Genomic DNA, 14,620 nt, shown 5'->3' with positions numbered 1-14,620 from the left:
TCACTATTTTCATAATCGAATTAGACCGGTTAGTCGAACCAAAAGCTGACCAGAGTATTGATCCAAAATAAAGGGTTGGACCAATTGATCAGGCAATCGGTATGGATTGATTAAACTAGGCAATAAAATCGGTCGAACCAACTTTTTCTATTTTATAAATATATTTTTAATTTTTATGATTTTATTATTTAATTAATTGAACCAAACAAACCAATCAGATTGAGAATCGGTGGTTTAACTGATTTGACCATTAATTCAGATCTAAAAACCTTGATTTGAGTTTTTAGATTTGAGTTTTCTATAAGAAAAAGATCCATTTTAAATGGAAGCTTCAAATTTCACACATTATTCCAAAGATGTTTGGACCGACAGTGATGTTAGAACCAGACCAAATTGAACAATTAAATAATTAAATTGAAAATTGGTGATTTGATCGGTTGTATATATCGAATATAAAGCAAAGTACCATTATCACAGGGGAAGGGAGGGGGGGAGGCAATGCCCTAGCCCCCAAAATGTTAAAATTTCAATTAAGTTCTTTTGAAAACCATAAAAATATAAACAAATATAAGGTGAAATTGCTTTTTTTTGTTGTTGCCCAATATATTCATTGGAGTGAGCCCAATGATTAACCCTTTGTGTCCATTAGACCCATTAAGGGAGTAGATACTAGTCATGAGTTTTCAAGCTACTCAATATCTAGGGTAAAAATGCATTTTAACTCTTATAAAAATATATAATTTAATCGTCAATTTATTTTAACAGTTAACATGGTCAATAATAGAAACCATTAATGGAGGGACTTAATTGATTATTTTAATTAACAAGAGAGGCTTAATTAAATGTGAATTTAATATAATGGTTAAATTGATTTTTTTTTTTACATTTTTAAGGGTTTTTTTTATATGTAAGCCTAAACCAAAATGTTAAAATTGCTAGTTTTTTCCATGTGATGACTGGATAATTAAGGGTGTTCACCATCCAAATGTGGCATGGGCTTGATTCGCACTAGTCGCATTTGTTGTTCAAGTTTTGCCCTGTTATTGTAATTCACCCAAAAAAATTTACGGTTGTTTTTCATAGATTTGTTTTACATTTAATAGTAAACATAGTTAATTTATATTAATTCAATATAATTTTTCATGTTGCTATAAATGTTATTGAAACAAAATTGGACCTAGATCAATTACATTAGAAATCAATTGATTTGTTAGTCCAAACGAAGAGGTTGAATAAATCTTTAACGAATTGCTTGGAATAAATGAAAATCAGAAATTGAGAAAAAAAATGACAATTGAATTGGTTGAATATTTTTTTATTATATAATTTTCATGATTTTTCAATTCTTTCTTTATTTATTTTTGTACCAACAGCCAAACCAAGAACCATCTGACCTGTTTAACCACTTATCCGATTTTTAGCTATAAGAAAAAGGTCAAATTCTACTATTAGACATTATACTTTGGGTAAGTTATGGATTTAGTATTTGTACTTTAATTTGATCAATTTTAGTTCTTTTCTTTTCAAATTTTGAAATTTTAGTCCTGACCAAATGGTAACAGTTAAATCTATTTGGTTAAAGTATGCTATTAATTTTATTATGCTTAAAGTTATAGATTTAGTCTATGTTCTTCGATTGGATTATTCTTAGTCGCTATATTTTTTGAATTTCGAAATTCATGTCATAATGCAAATGATTATCGGTAAATCTATATACTGAATTTTTGTGAGGAATATATGAAAATAACTAGGTGACATAGCATTACATATTCGACAATATGTTGTACACATCAAAATTTGAAAATAACATACCATAATGAGTTTAATAGTTATCATTTGGCTAGAACTAGAATTTTCAAATTCTAAAAGTACCAAGGATTGAAAATGACCAAATTAAAGTACAAGCACTACACAATTTACACAAAGCATAATAAAAGTACGATGGACCCTTGTACCAAGAGTCAGGTTGCATTTTGCCTCCCTCTAATAAAGGAATGAGTAAATTAGTCCCTATAAGTTAGACTAAAGAACAAATTTGTTATTTATGTTAACAATTTCATCCATTTATATTGTTAAAAACTGATATGGCTGACAAAATAATCAAGCAATAACACATGGCATGTCATATGTATCTCATGTTGATGTACGAAGGTCAGTTTTAACAGCAAAAATGGATGAAAATTAATTTACTCATTCTTTAAGTAGAGGGGATAAAATCTAATCAAACTCCTAGTACAGGGGCCTCTATAGTAATTTTAGCCACAAAGTACATGGTCTAATTACGGAATTTGACCTATGAAAACTATTTTTTAATAATTAATTTATATGAGATGCTTTTAATAATAATAATAACCCTAATAATCTTTCCCCTTTCTTATCAGTCCCTCCACTAAACCCTTAAAATCTTAGCCGTCCATTTCAACACTTAACTTTCAGGGCAACCTATGCCTATACCCTTTTTTCTCGGCTAGTTTTCCGTTCTTATTTTCCCGAGAACCAAACAGAGTGGCTCTTCTCGCTTAATCGCTTGCTTCATTTCATCACTGATCGTTTATCTCTCAGGTAATTGCACTGGTATTTTGCTTGATCGTTTCTAAGTTTTTGAGGAATTCGGCATAGGGTTTTTGGTTTCAATTGCTGATTAAATATGAATTTGAAGCATCTAATTTTTAGGAAATCAATCAATCATATATCAAAATTAAGTCCAAAACCAGCTTCTACAATATCAGCCGCAATATCTACTTCCGTCTATCCAGTAAGTGGTGTTCAAAGCTCTGCTTATATTAAAAACCCTAAACCCATTTCCCCTTTTATTAGATGTATTCACTTAACCAGAGAAACTAAGCTAAGTTATGCTAGTGTTGAAGCAAATGTTGTGTCCAGTGATTCTGAGGATGAGGATGATGGGACTACGAAAGAGTTCTTATCTCGATTCGTTTGGATAATGAGAGGGAAGTTATCCGAAGTGTATACGGATTGTGATAAGGAGACGATTAATGGGATGCTTTTAGTTATCGTGGAGAAGGTTGTGGAAGAGATGGAGAAAGGCGGTATTCAGCGGATGGTTGGTTTGAAAGTGGCGATGCCATCGCAAGATTTTAGCGAAGATTTATGGAAGACTGTATGGGAAGCGAGTAATATGGTGTTGGAGGATATGGAGAAGGCGAGGAAGAAGGAGAGAATGAAGCAGTTTTTGCAAGCTGAAGAAGTGAAAGAAATGTGTAGGTTCGCTGGTGAAGTTGGGATTCGTGGGGATTTGTTGAGGGAGCTACGGTTTAAATGGGCGAAAGAGAAGATGGAGGAGAATGATTTTTACGAGAGTTTGCAACGTTTTAGGTCCGGAAAGCAAGAGAAAGGTCGGAATGTCTTGAAGGAACAAGCTGTTGCAGCAGAGGATACACCTGCGGTTGCTTCTCTTCCAAAAAGAAAGGGAAAGATTAAGTATAAGATCTATGGACTGGATTTATCGGATCCTAAGTGGGCTGAAGTGGCTGATAAAATCCATGAGAAAGAGGAAATGCTTTGGCCTCTGGAACCAAAGCCAATATCTGGGAAGTGCAAATTGGTCATGGATAAAATCCTTTCTTTGAAAAAGGAAGATGATCCTTCACAGCTTTTGGCTGAATGGATACAACTTTTGCAACCTACTCGTGTTGACTGGATCACTTTGCTTGATAAATTGGAACAACAAAATCCCAGCATACACTTAAAGGTATAATTTTTCTCCTCATGATGTCACAATAACTTGCACTATACTTTCCTGCTATTGCTTGATTTAAATCCCATGTTATTGATTATCAGTATCGAGTTTTTTGTCTTGTTTATGTACGTGTGTTTTTCATCCTGTATTATTTCTTCCGAGGTCATGAAAGTATGCTTTTCATTTATAGTTGTATGTTATCGTTCAAACACTCTAGGAGTTGTTTATCCTGTTATTATTTGATTTACATCCCATATTATTGATTATTAGTATTGGGTTTTTCTTGTTCTAGGTAAGATGGTGATATAGTATATCATATATGTATGTATGTATGTATGTGCATGTGCTTCATCCCGTTTTATTTCTTCCCGAGGTCATGAAAGTATGCTTTTCATCTATAGTTATATGATATCGTTCAAACACTCTAGGAGTTGTTTATCCTGTTATTACTTGATTTACATCCCATATTATTGATTATCAGTATGGTGATATATTATATCATATATATGTATGTGCATGTTTTCATCTTGTTTTATTTCTTCCTGAGGTCATGAAATATGCTTTTCATTTATAGTTATACGTTATTGTTCAAACACTCTAGGAGTTGTTTATCTGCTATATTTAATTGGATGCATGATTCTCTTCTTGTCCTATTTGAATAACACATGTAAGTACGAGTATTTGCGTTGTAAAATTTGTTACACCTGAGCTACAGGTTCTGAACTTGCTATTATGATTTTGAATGTTTATAGGTTATGGAACTGGTTTTGGGTGAAGAGTCTTTCCAAACAAACATTCGTGACTATACCAAACTGATCGATGCCTATGCTAAAGAGGATCGTGTAGAAGACGTTGAGAGGATCCTTAGGAAGATGGTTGAAAATGGTATAATGCCTGATAGTTTAACTATCACGGTTCTTGTTCACATGTATAGCAAGGTAGGGAACGTTGCCCGTGCTAATGATGCATTTGAAAGCTTGAGGAACTATGGCTTCCAACCGGACACGAAGGTCTACAACTCAATGATGATGGCATATATCAATGCTGGTGAACCTCGACAGGGCGAGCAATTACTAAGAGAGATGGAAACAAGAGACATCAAACCCTCGGAAGAGATTTACATGGCATTGCTTCGGTCTTATTCTCGTAGAGGTGATGCTGTTGGAGCTGGACGAATTGCGAACAGCATGCAATTTGCAGGATTTCAACACAATTTGGAGTATTTTGCATTGCTCGTGGAGGCATACGGGCAAGCCGGTGACTATGATCAAGCCAGGAGCAATTTTGACAACATGATAAAACTCGGACATAAACCGGATGACAAGTGTACCGCTAACATGATTGCTGCTTATGAGAAGAAGAATTTGTTAGATAAGGCCTTAAACCTTCTAATGGAGCTAGAGAAGGACGGTTTTGAACCCGGCATAGAAACATATACCGTTCTTGTGGATTGGTTGGGTAGATTGCAGCTGGTTGACGAAACCGAAAAGTTACTAGACAAGATTGCGCAACTAGGCGAAGTTCCTCCTTTAAAGGTTCACGTAAGCCTCTGTGATATGTACTCGAGGGCTAAATCCGAGAAAAAAGCTCTACAAGCTGTTGGAGTTTTGGAAGCTAGGAAAGATGAACTAGGTCCCTGTGAGTTCGAGAGAATTATAACCGCACTTTGTGCAGGTGGATTCGTGCAAGATGCTCAAAGGATACTTCAATTGATGGAAGCTAAGGGCTTTGCTGCATCGGAACAAGTGAAATTCTCCCTATCGGCATCTCAGGTTTTCAGCCAGAAAAGACCCAAGACATAACCTACTCGTTTAAAACCTGGTATGCTGCTATGATGTTTTTTTTTTAATTGTCAACCTAATTTTCTTTTGAGACCTTGAACATGGTTTTCATTTTTGATTATTGGTTGAACCATTGCAATGTTCATTTCAAGCATAAATTAGTTTTCTTATTATTAACATCCGAAATTTCATACGGTAGAAGAATCAAATTATGTCAATTATATGCAATTTTCGGTTTTATTGAACTACAATTGCATTGCAATGAAATGAAAGAAGACGTCTATATTGTAGAAATGTATTTGTTCTAGTAGTATTCCCCTTTAATGAAGTCATTGAGTCGTTTCAATTCACCATTTTGTTGTTCCACCACAGCTCGTACAACGTCTACTATTGAAACCATGCCGACAATTCTCCCGTCTATCACCGGAACATGTCGTATGTGATTGTCTGAGGGATCGTTATCAAGGATGGTTGATGTTATAAAATTCAAAGGGAAAAACTATGAGTTTTGAGATTCTTAAAACACTCTGGCAATGAATAAACTAAGTTTACCTGTCATGAGTTGCATTGCTTGAAGAATGCTTGTATCAGATTTCATTGTGATTAATTTGTTCTGTTTCATAAAGGACAGGTTTTAATGGTAGCAAGAACATAAATATATAAAAGGGAGTAATATGCCCTTTGGTACTTGGTTTTTTTTTTCTAATTTGATACATAAGTTCAGCTTTAATGTTTAATTTAATATCCAGATCAAATGTTTGATATGTATGCTGTACTAAAAAAAACATAAGTACTTAATTGGGATTGAAAAAAAGTTTAGGTATCAAATTGAACATTAAAAGTAAAAAAATCAAGTGCCAAAGCAAACATTGAATCTATACTCTAGTATGAAATTGGGAAAGAAGTTTAGATATTAAATTAAATGTTGAAATTAAATTCTGGTATCAAAAAATGTTTGGATAGCGAGAAAATACCTCATCTGTCATGATTTCCCCCACTCTTGTGTATTTTGGTGATCTCCCTTGCCCAATGATCTTTCTCAAGTAGTCTAAGGGGGGAAAAAAGGCTAAAAGGTTAGAAAATTTTATTTATAAACTCCTTGTGATGATTGAAACTTGCATGTTTATTGATTACTCGTGAATAAATATTGGATCATTAACAACATAATTGGTCAATGGTCAAGAGTAGACAGAGAGAACCGAGAGCCTTGTGTAAGGATTGAGATAATGTTATAAAGTTTTGAGAGAGACTCCAAAGCTAAAATTTATAGGTCTTAAAAATAAATAACTAATTTTTAGGAAGGGTGAATAACCAGTTTTCCATGTGCTCAAAGGGCTCAAATTAAATTATTAATATTTGAAAGGGAATAAAAATAAAATTTTCTCTAGAGGTTTATCTCTAGTTTCATCCTTAAATAAACTTATCAATTATAATCCGAATATAAAAACTCAATTCACATAACTCGAATCTAGATTAAAAAAAGAAGAAGCATACAACTCAATCATGAATTGATTCAAACCCCAAATTGACTTAAATTTAAAATAGCCTAAAAATGACCTAACTCAAAAAAAATTGAAGCGACACACACAAATGATCCAAATCCAAAATGACTTGTACTCAAAATAACTAGAAACTGAGATGACCTGAACCAAAATGAACAAAAAAAAATTTTAAAACTCAAATTCACCCGAACTGAAGACCCATCCATTCCATCTAATTGACAGGTTTAGTCTAAAATCTAGATAGTGAGCAAAAAAATATAAATGTTACATATTTCTTTTACCTCTTTCTGTGATGATCCCTGCAACATGTAGTTGATCTCCTGGTTTTAACACCACCAATGACCCAATGTTATGTTGTGCCATCTGCAAAATTTCCCTTGTGTCATTTTAATAACAAATATTCTCCAGACCAAACCAGACCAGACAATCACAGTAAAATTGTTGTATGATACTTGCATTCTTCATGGCATCATCGACATTGTCGTTGACCCGACACCAAAGCCAAGACCCGACGTTTTCTTTGCCTTTACTGATCAATACATCTGCTACTGTAATGTTTTCTAATCCCTTTTCCTCTGTTTCCACGGAACCGGTACGCGAGAACATGTTTTTCCGGTTATGTCCTCCCGAATTTCTTAGAATTGCTAGCTTGATTCTTTCCTGCCAGCAAGATCTTAGTCCTTGGATCAATCCTTGCATTATGTTGGCACTGTAAATCAAAGATCAGATACAAATGTATGTGTCTATATATATATACATTTTTAGAAGTGTATGTATAGGTTTTACATTATAATGCAGAGTTGCATATACCTTAGAAAAGCAGCTCCTTGGACAATTGACAAGGAAGCAAACTAGAATATTGTTTTGATCCACTTGTCTTAAAATTTATATTTAGAGAAAGGGAATACATTACTTGATTAACAAGACAAAGTAAAAGGAAAACTTTTGGTCTGCTATTATTCATTTTGTCTTTTTGAGAAGATTCCTTTCCTTGCCTCCCATAACCAGAAAGCTAACAATTGTTTCCATGGATTAGAGAGATGGAATAAAGTATCAAAACCAAAATATAGTATGAATCTCTTGGCTTTGTTTACACTAAGTTATAATTAGGGTTAATATAATTTTTGGCTCTTGAACTTGGCAATTAAATTCACTTGGTATTTGTACTTTTTTTTGTCCATTTTGGTAAGTGAATTTAGCAACTAGGTCCATTTTGGTCATTGAGCTTGGAAAAATGTAAAAGTTCAATGATGCGGCACCTAAAAGAAGTGGACTTAACACGATCTCAGAGAGTCATATAATCAAACTTTAAAATTTTTCCAAGTTCAGGATAAAAAAGGACTTAGTTGTAAGTTCAGGTACCAAAGTGGACTAATAAAAAGTACAAGTATCAAAGTGAACCTAATTATCAAGTTCATGGGGAAAAAGTTGCATTAATCCTTATAATTATTAGGTCAAATCATGGTTTTAATCCTTCTACTGCGCTGAAATTTGAGATTTAATCCTTTTAATTTGACATAATTTGGACCCTCCACTGTTATAATGTTATAACATTGTTAAAAGTTGCCATTAAAATGATGATGAGGATTTTGTTGTTAATAAATTTCTTATGGTAAAGATAGGTCAGATAACTTTCTTATGGTAAAAATCCACGTCACTACTATTAACAATGCTATCATTTTGGACCTATTAATAACATTATAATAGTAGAGGGGCCAAATTACGTCATTGAAAGGGTTAAATCTCAAATTTCAGCATAGTATAAGGACTGAAACCATAATTAGACCCACATGACTCACGTGGGTGGAACTTGTAAGTATGGTTTATGCATTTAAGAAAAAAATAACAGAGACATGGAATGTAAGTAACTATGAAGGCAACAATGAGAAAACACTAGATGCTATCCCTACTATACAAGACAAGATAAAAAAGCTTACCTTAAGAATCCAGAATATTGCGTGAAATGATTTGTCCTTTTGGAGAAGCAAGAAGAAAGCCATGTTCCAAAGGCATCATCAGACTTTGAACCTATATATGCATACCAGACATCAGATGTCAGTTATATCATTGGCAAACACCGCCCATCTCGATTTTCAATCGTTGTTTTCTTGTCTTCTTTTTTCTGTTTTCTCGTTGTCATATATGGCAGAACGGAGGCAACTTTTTCGTTTCCGACTCCCGTGGCTGTCAGCTGCAGCCACTCCACGTCCTACAGCTCAAAGTGAAGTCCCTTCCCAACCAAGCACTACGACATCTATCCAACAGCCACCATTTCGGCCTCCAGGGATCGCACCAGTACAGACTGCTCCTACGCAGGCTCGAGTGCCAGGGCAAAAGACAGAACCCCAGCCAGATGCAACATCACGTCCAGCTACTTCACGGCCAACATCAACGCCTCGACATAAAATCAGAGGTTCTTCAGTTCCACCATCAGCATCTCGTAGAGTAACAGACAAGCAAGGGATGTCTCGGCCGGTATCAGCATCTCATGGAACAGTTCAAACTCAGGCTACCTCTCAAACGTGGTCACCAGCAAGGGCTATCTCTGTGCCCCCATCTCCATCTCGCATGGTTTCTCAGCCTCAATCAATAGCGCAGGCAGTCTCCAAGCAACAATCTTCATCCCGTTTGGCCTCTCAGCAAACATCTCCACAACCCTCTTCTCCATCACTTCGAGACGTGTCTGCACCAAAAGATTCTCCAACAGCTATACAAGAAAGGTCCCAACCTCCAAGTTCTACTCAACCCCCACCATCTGCCTCTCATCAACAGACTCAACCATTTGGTGTTGCAGAAATTGCACCAATTACTGGCACAACTATGGAAACACCTTCAGCACCACTAAAGCCAAAGGAAAGAGTGGAAAGGAAGAAGGTTCAAGAAGAACACGGGAAAGCAACAGCAAAGGGTTCAACTCATGAAGAGCCAGAGCAGGGAACAACTACAAAACTCCTTGCTGCAGCAACAGATGCTGGGACAAAAACCAAAGAGCAGTTAATGGCTGCTCTGGAAACAGGAAAACGACACCAGCAGAAGCAAGATGATATGGAAATAAAGAAGACATTGAAAACCTCAAGCAATGATGAAAAACAAATCAAAACCGTGAGTTCAGCATATCCAAGAAACTGGAGCATACCAAATAAAGCTCATGAAAAGCATGTCTCTTCAAATTGGGAACAAGTTCCCCTCCAGAACGAGATCCGAGAAGATGTTTGTAAGTTTGTTCATAAGCTCACCACAGAGCAACTGGAGCTACCTACAGATGAAAAATCAATCAGTGTCGTAACACTAGCCGGAGAAAATAGAGGGGCATCTTTTCACTTAGGTTCAGAATCAAGCAAAAAGGAGGGATTAGTTCATATTCACCGGGGTTATAAGATCAACCCGGATGACAGCCCTGATGCTACCACTGATGGAGAAGAAAGCTCCAGGGGAAGGAAGCCTAAGGATTCAGTAACCAAAGAAAATCCAGCATCAACAGCATATGCCAATAATAACATACAAAGCATTAATAATTCAATTGTGTGTGAAAGTTCTGTGAATGCAAGAAATCCAGGTGTTTATCTGGAACTTATACACAATTTAGCAGAATCAACCAAGTCTAAAGCAAAGGAAGAGCATACCGAGCCAGGCAAGACTAGATTTAATATCACACCAGCAGAGAAGCGTACATATGAACCTACGGTACGAAGAAGATGCCTCAGAGGGCTTTTTGCAGAATCAAGTGACTCGGACCCTGGTAATCCTGAAAAGCCTCGACGACACGGTTGTCGCTTCAACTGTGGGGGAAAGAACAAACAAAAGGAGATGGAGGATCTCTGACCATATAAATCGCAACTTTGTAAGAATTACCTGCCAGTTTTCAGACAGCATATGCAAACAAGATATAGAGAATGATAACTATACATTGATAATAATGATGCCATATTGTCCACAGCCAAGCTCCAGATCCATAACCTTTTGTAATTTCATGATATATTGTTATGTAAAGCAAAATGCATTTTGTACTGCAATCTGCAAGTAAATACCAAGAGGGAGAAAATTTCCTCAGATATTTTTCATGACAGTAAATGTAAAAGCTGCAGCATGTGATAAAACTATGTGGTAATAGGGGGAGTCTGGTAAGTGCCTTTCAAATATATGTATAGATACTAAACTTAGCATTACAGAAGCATGTAGATTGCAGAGTAATGAAGGCAGTTGCCAGTGAAATGGCTAGCCTAACGTACATCCAAGGAGAATATTTACAAATTACAACCAAAATATAATGAAAACTAGCATAATCATGCCAGTAGAGGGAACAAGAGAATTGTTATTCACATACTGGTTTTGTATCAAAGCTGCTTAAGCAGATTGCAAATGCTTGGAAGGCAGAGAGTGGATAACAATAATCCATGGTGAAAATGTCCTTGCCAATCTTTCCAAATTGCAGAATCACGTTTTCTTGTTCAGTTATTGTAACATTTTCACTAGGCTCCACAGCAGCCACCAACTGGAAATTCTTTACGGAAGCCACTGTAACTCGTCCTTTAAAATTTAAGCACCAACACTGCAACTGCTCATGCCATCTAGGAGCTTTATTTTTCAAGACTAAGGGTACATTTTGCATTGATCTCGAAGTGGACCCAACTTGTGGCCTTCTTCCTGCTGAATCTAACAAGGGAGAAGAATGCTCATCAAGGCAATTTGTAAATGCTGTAGGCGTAGGAGCAGTTCCTCCTTCAATGGCGGAGACGGGGATCGAGTTCATGATACACTGCATTCTCCTTGGACCTCTAGTGCGAAGAATATTGAGCTCATAAGATATTTTGGCAGTGTTATAGTTACTCGTAGTTACCCTTGGAGCCACCTTCCCTGGATGAGTTTTTCGACACGATTCGCAACTGGAGCAAACCGTAGAATCTCTTGAAGGTTGACTGTCGAAAATGTTGAACTTGGTCCCCAGGAAATTAGACCTGTTAAAGCTCCACACTTAAATTCCACAAAAGAAGGAACCAACCAATCCTTAAGAAAGTAACAGTTCAACATATCTAAAAGCTTACCTGAGTTTTCCAACAAACTTGTTGCTTGATCTAGAGAAATCATCCCCAACTAAAGATATAACAAAATCAGTACCAGTGGCCCTTCTGACCCTTTTTGCTGCTAGTAACAGTTTACTCAACTCACCTGACAAAGCTTTAAATTCATAACATACTAATAAATATCAGTTATATGAACATAATACTAAGCTGAAACACAGTTTTAAGAATTGTTGAGGTAAGCCAACTCTTTTAGGAGAAGTCTTCTAAGTGTCATCCGTCAAGCAGCCGATTAGACCCTCAACAATGTCAAGGTAGCTCAAGTGGTACGGTACTTGCAAGTATGTGGATTATAAGCTTTAGGTTGATGGATCGAGTCCCCCAAACGTAGGTGATTTCCATAATTATTGTTATGCGCTATACCAACATCTCTCCTCTGAGCATTGCAAGTCGTATCTACACCGAGGTGCTCTCCCTCCATGACTGTACACAGGACAATACCTTGACATTGTTGGGGTTCAACCCACTGCTTAGTGGACAACACTCAAGACTTCTCCCTAAGGAGTCTCCCCCTCAACAAGAATCAGAACACACATTTTCACCCAAAAAAATAGAAAAATTACCAGGACTGAGTCCCATATACAATCGAAATGTTGAAGTTGCTCTCTCCCTTCTAATAAAGCATTGAATCGGCGTATCCCTTGGTCCAGGCTTTAAAAAAACAGACATCCGATTTTTTCAATCATAAATAGCAAAAAAAAAAAAAAGAGGTAAAAATATATCAAATTTTACCTGCTTTAAAGATATTGGGAAAGTTAAGAAGCCACAAAGCTCAGGTGTTTTAACAATGTCTTTAGTAATTTCCCTCCATGAACGGCAAACTGAAGCACAAGTAACCACATCTCTCCTTCCAGGCCAACATTGTTCCCTTTGTTCTACTCTTTGAATTATATCTAAGAGTAATTCCGGAGGCAAATTTGCCCATTGCCGTTGTTCGATTTGTACAGTTAAAGAACCAGGTGAGCCAGGTGAAGAAGAGGAAGAAGCTTCTGGGGTAATATGAGCTTGACCTCGACGAAGCCTATGTCTCTTCCTTGAACTTTTATTTGATATATTCCCAATCTCCCATACAAAGCTTGTAAATGACATTTTCAAAGCTAAATTGAAATAATAGGGTTCTAAATTGTCAAAAAAAGAAAGAAAAGAGAGAAACCTTTGATACAGAAACAAAAACTTCTTCGAAAAAATGGGAAAAATATATCAAAATTTACAAAACGGAGAGACAAATTCATCGGAGAACTCGAAACGACGAGATTGAAAATGAGATGTAACACAATTTACAATCACATGAAAGAGAGAATCTCAATCTAATAATTTTACTGTTTTTTGAAACGATTAGACCAGTGGTTTGGTTGTTCGTTGTTTTCTTTTATTCTTTTCTCTAGCTCCGCCTCTCTCCATCTTCGCCGTCTCCGTCGTTACCGCTGCCGTAAGTTGCTCTGCGATTGTGAGGATTACCACACAATGAAGGTTCTGCTTTTTTGCTTTTCTCTTTCAGGTTCTCTTTGATTATAATTTAAACAAAACCGGGTTTTTTGTTTTATTGTTAATTTTCCGTTAATTTTAATTGGCGGGCTTTTTATGTGTTGGTTAACTGTTTGAAATATATATATATATTATTAAATGTTTAAAATATAATTTATATTAATACTTATATATTTTATAATTAAATTTAAAATTATTTTTATTATTTAATATTAATTCACCAAAAGTGTTAGTTTTTTTAAACTAATCTCAATATCAGTGAGATTAATAATAAGTTAATGTTTTGATCATTCAACTTTAAAATGTTATAAAATTGTCATTAAATTATTTAAAAGTTTTCATTTAAATCATGAAACTATTAAAACCACAACCGCATGACATTTTATGTTTACATCGTCTGCATCAATCAAAAGCACCCATTCTCTCTCTCTTCTACAATTCAATTATTTTCATGAAACAACTTTAGATATCATGAATCTGCGAACCAAAATTTATACAGTTTTTTTCTTTAATCTCCGACACTAAACGTTAGATCGACTTAGATCTAAGGCATGTTCTTTTACTTGTCGATGGGTATTGATCCACCGTATCTATCGTCAATTCATCGTTTGGAGCTCATTAGTCAAACATTTTAAAAAAAAACTTAACAACTCAGTGACTTAAATAAAGACTTTCCAATAATTTAGTGATCATTTTGCACATACCAATCAAACCCTTGAATAGGAAAATAATGTGTTTAAATAATATAGTCTTCTTATACTAACAACAATGCATATGCCAATCGAACTAAGACTCAATCAATGATCCATTTATAAAACTAAAAAGCTTATACAAATAATTATTTTATATACATAAGATAAGCATTTACCTTAATTAATATGTTTCCAAAAGGAACTCTAATGTATAGGAAAATGATTTTGTCATGCATGCTTTGAATTATTGCAAGGAATGCCATCATTTTTTTTCACTTTTATATAGTTAACAATATATTTAATTTATTAAATAATTTGATGCTAATCTTATTTAATCTATCGAATAGATATCCCCTTTTCGGTCGAAAACAATTATATAATT

The 14,620-nt window shown here is 35.3% G+C and overlaps 4 protein-coding genes across 9 annotated transcripts; 2 read left to right on the top strand and 2 right to left on the bottom strand.

Annotated features, from left to right (window-relative positions):
- Positions 1-2,381: 2,381 nt before the first annotated feature.
- On the top strand, positions 2,382-6,168 carry LOC107935070 (pentatricopeptide repeat-containing protein At1g01970). 4 transcript variants are annotated; one of them, XM_041094873.1, is made up of 5 exons: positions 2,390-2,562; positions 2,660-2,755; positions 2,868-3,712; positions 4,453-5,521; positions 5,854-6,168. In XM_041094873.1, exons 3-4 carry the CDS (start codon positions 2,945-2,947, stop codon positions 5,500-5,502), a joined length of 1,818 nt encoding a protein of 605 aa, XP_040950807.1. In that variant the 5' UTR covers positions 2,390-2,562; positions 2,660-2,755; positions 2,868-2,944; the 3' UTR covers positions 5,503-5,521; positions 5,854-6,168. The 4 variants fall into 4 exon arrangements, with proteins under 4 accessions (XP_016723106.2, XP_040950807.1, XP_040950806.1 ...); XM_041094872.1 differs by having other exon boundaries at positions 2,860-3,712; XM_041094871.1 differs by having other exon boundaries at positions 2,674-3,712.
- On the bottom strand, positions 4,929-9,059 carry LOC107935071 (CBS domain-containing protein CBSX3, mitochondrial). 2 transcript variants are annotated; one of them, XM_016867618.2, is made up of 6 exons: positions 8,921-9,059; positions 7,440-7,692; positions 7,265-7,346; positions 6,456-6,529; positions 6,034-6,094; positions 4,929-5,928 (listed from the first exon to the last, which is right to left on the bottom strand). In XM_016867618.2, the coding sequence occupies exons 2-6, from the start codon at positions 7,680-7,682 to the stop codon at positions 5,786-5,788; spliced, it is 603 nt and encodes a 200-aa protein (XP_016723107.1). In that variant the 5' UTR covers positions 7,683-7,692; positions 8,921-9,059; the 3' UTR covers positions 4,929-5,785. The 2 variants fall into 2 exon arrangements, with proteins under 2 accessions (XP_016723107.1, XP_016723108.1); XM_016867619.2 differs by lacking the exon at positions 8,921-9,059 and adding an exon at positions 7,794-7,874.
- LOC107935064 (flocculation protein FLO11) lies at positions 8,982-10,805 on the top strand. The gene has a single exon (XM_016867611.2). It carries the CDS (start codon positions 8,982-8,984, stop codon positions 10,803-10,805), a length of 1,824 nt encoding a protein of 607 aa, XP_016723100.2.
- An 84-nt stretch (positions 10,806-10,889) lies between these two features.
- On the bottom strand, positions 10,890-13,590 carry LOC107935072 (tubby-like F-box protein 6). Of its 2 annotated transcripts, XM_041094874.1 has the most exons (5): positions 12,794-13,590; positions 12,625-12,712; positions 12,026-12,158; positions 11,308-11,938; positions 10,890-10,997 (listed from the first exon to the last, which is right to left on the bottom strand). In XM_041094874.1, the coding sequence occupies exons 1-5, from the start codon at positions 13,148-13,150 to the stop codon at positions 10,965-10,967; spliced, it is 1,242 nt and encodes a 413-aa protein (XP_040950808.1). In that variant the 5' UTR covers positions 13,151-13,590; the 3' UTR covers positions 10,890-10,964. The 2 variants fall into 2 exon arrangements, with proteins under 2 accessions (XP_040950808.1, XP_040950809.1); XM_041094875.1 differs by lacking the exon at positions 10,890-10,997 and having other exon boundaries at positions 11,053-11,938; positions 12,794-13,588.
- Positions 13,591-14,620: the final 1,030 nt, after the last annotated feature.

This window comes from Gossypium hirsutum, chromosome D06 (genome assembly GCF_007990345.1).
Source record: "Gossypium hirsutum isolate 1008001.06 chromosome D06, Gossypium_hirsutum_v2.1, whole genome shotgun sequence".
NCBI classification, from domain to species: Eukaryota; Viridiplantae; Streptophyta; class Magnoliopsida; order Malvales; family Malvaceae; genus Gossypium; species Gossypium hirsutum.
This window is presented reverse-complemented; position numbering and strand designations above follow the sequence as displayed.

Excerpts from the sequence above, each read along its gene's own strand:
- LOC107935070 (XM_016867617.2), top strand. The coding sequence starts at position 2,648 with ATGAATTTGAAGCATCTAATTTTTAGGAAATCAATCAATCATATATCA. Across the intron at positions 3,713-4,452 it reads ATCCCAGCATACACTTAAAG|GTTATGGAACTGGTTTTGGG; the intron begins GTATAATTTTTC and ends GAATGTTTATAG.
- LOC107935071 (XM_016867618.2), bottom strand. The coding sequence starts at position 7,682 with ATGCAAGGATTGATCCAAGGACTAAGATCTTGCTGGCAGGAAAGAATC. Across the intron at positions 7,347-7,439 it reads TCGATGATGCCATGAAGAAT|ATGGCACAACATAACATTGG; the intron begins GCAAGTATCATA and ends GAAATTTTGCAG. Across the intron at positions 6,095-6,455 it reads GGGAAATCATGACAGATGAG|AACAAATTAATCACAATGAA; the intron begins GTATTTTCTCGC and ends TTTATGAAACAG.
- LOC107935064 (XM_016867611.2), top strand. The coding sequence starts at position 8,982 with ATGTTCCAAAGGCATCATCAGACTTTGAACCTATATATGCATACCAGA.
- LOC107935072 (XM_041094874.1), bottom strand. The coding sequence starts at position 13,150 with ATGTCATTTACAAGCTTTGTATGGGAGATTGGGAATATATCAAATAAA. Across the intron at positions 12,713-12,793 it reads TCCCAATATCTTTAAAGCAG|CCTGGACCAAGGGATACGCC; the intron begins GTAAAATTTGAT and ends GTTTTTTTAAAG. Across the intron at positions 12,159-12,624 it reads GTATATGGGACTCAGTCCTG|CTTTGTCAGGTGAGTTGAGT; the intron begins GTAATTTTTCTA and ends ATGAATTTAAAG.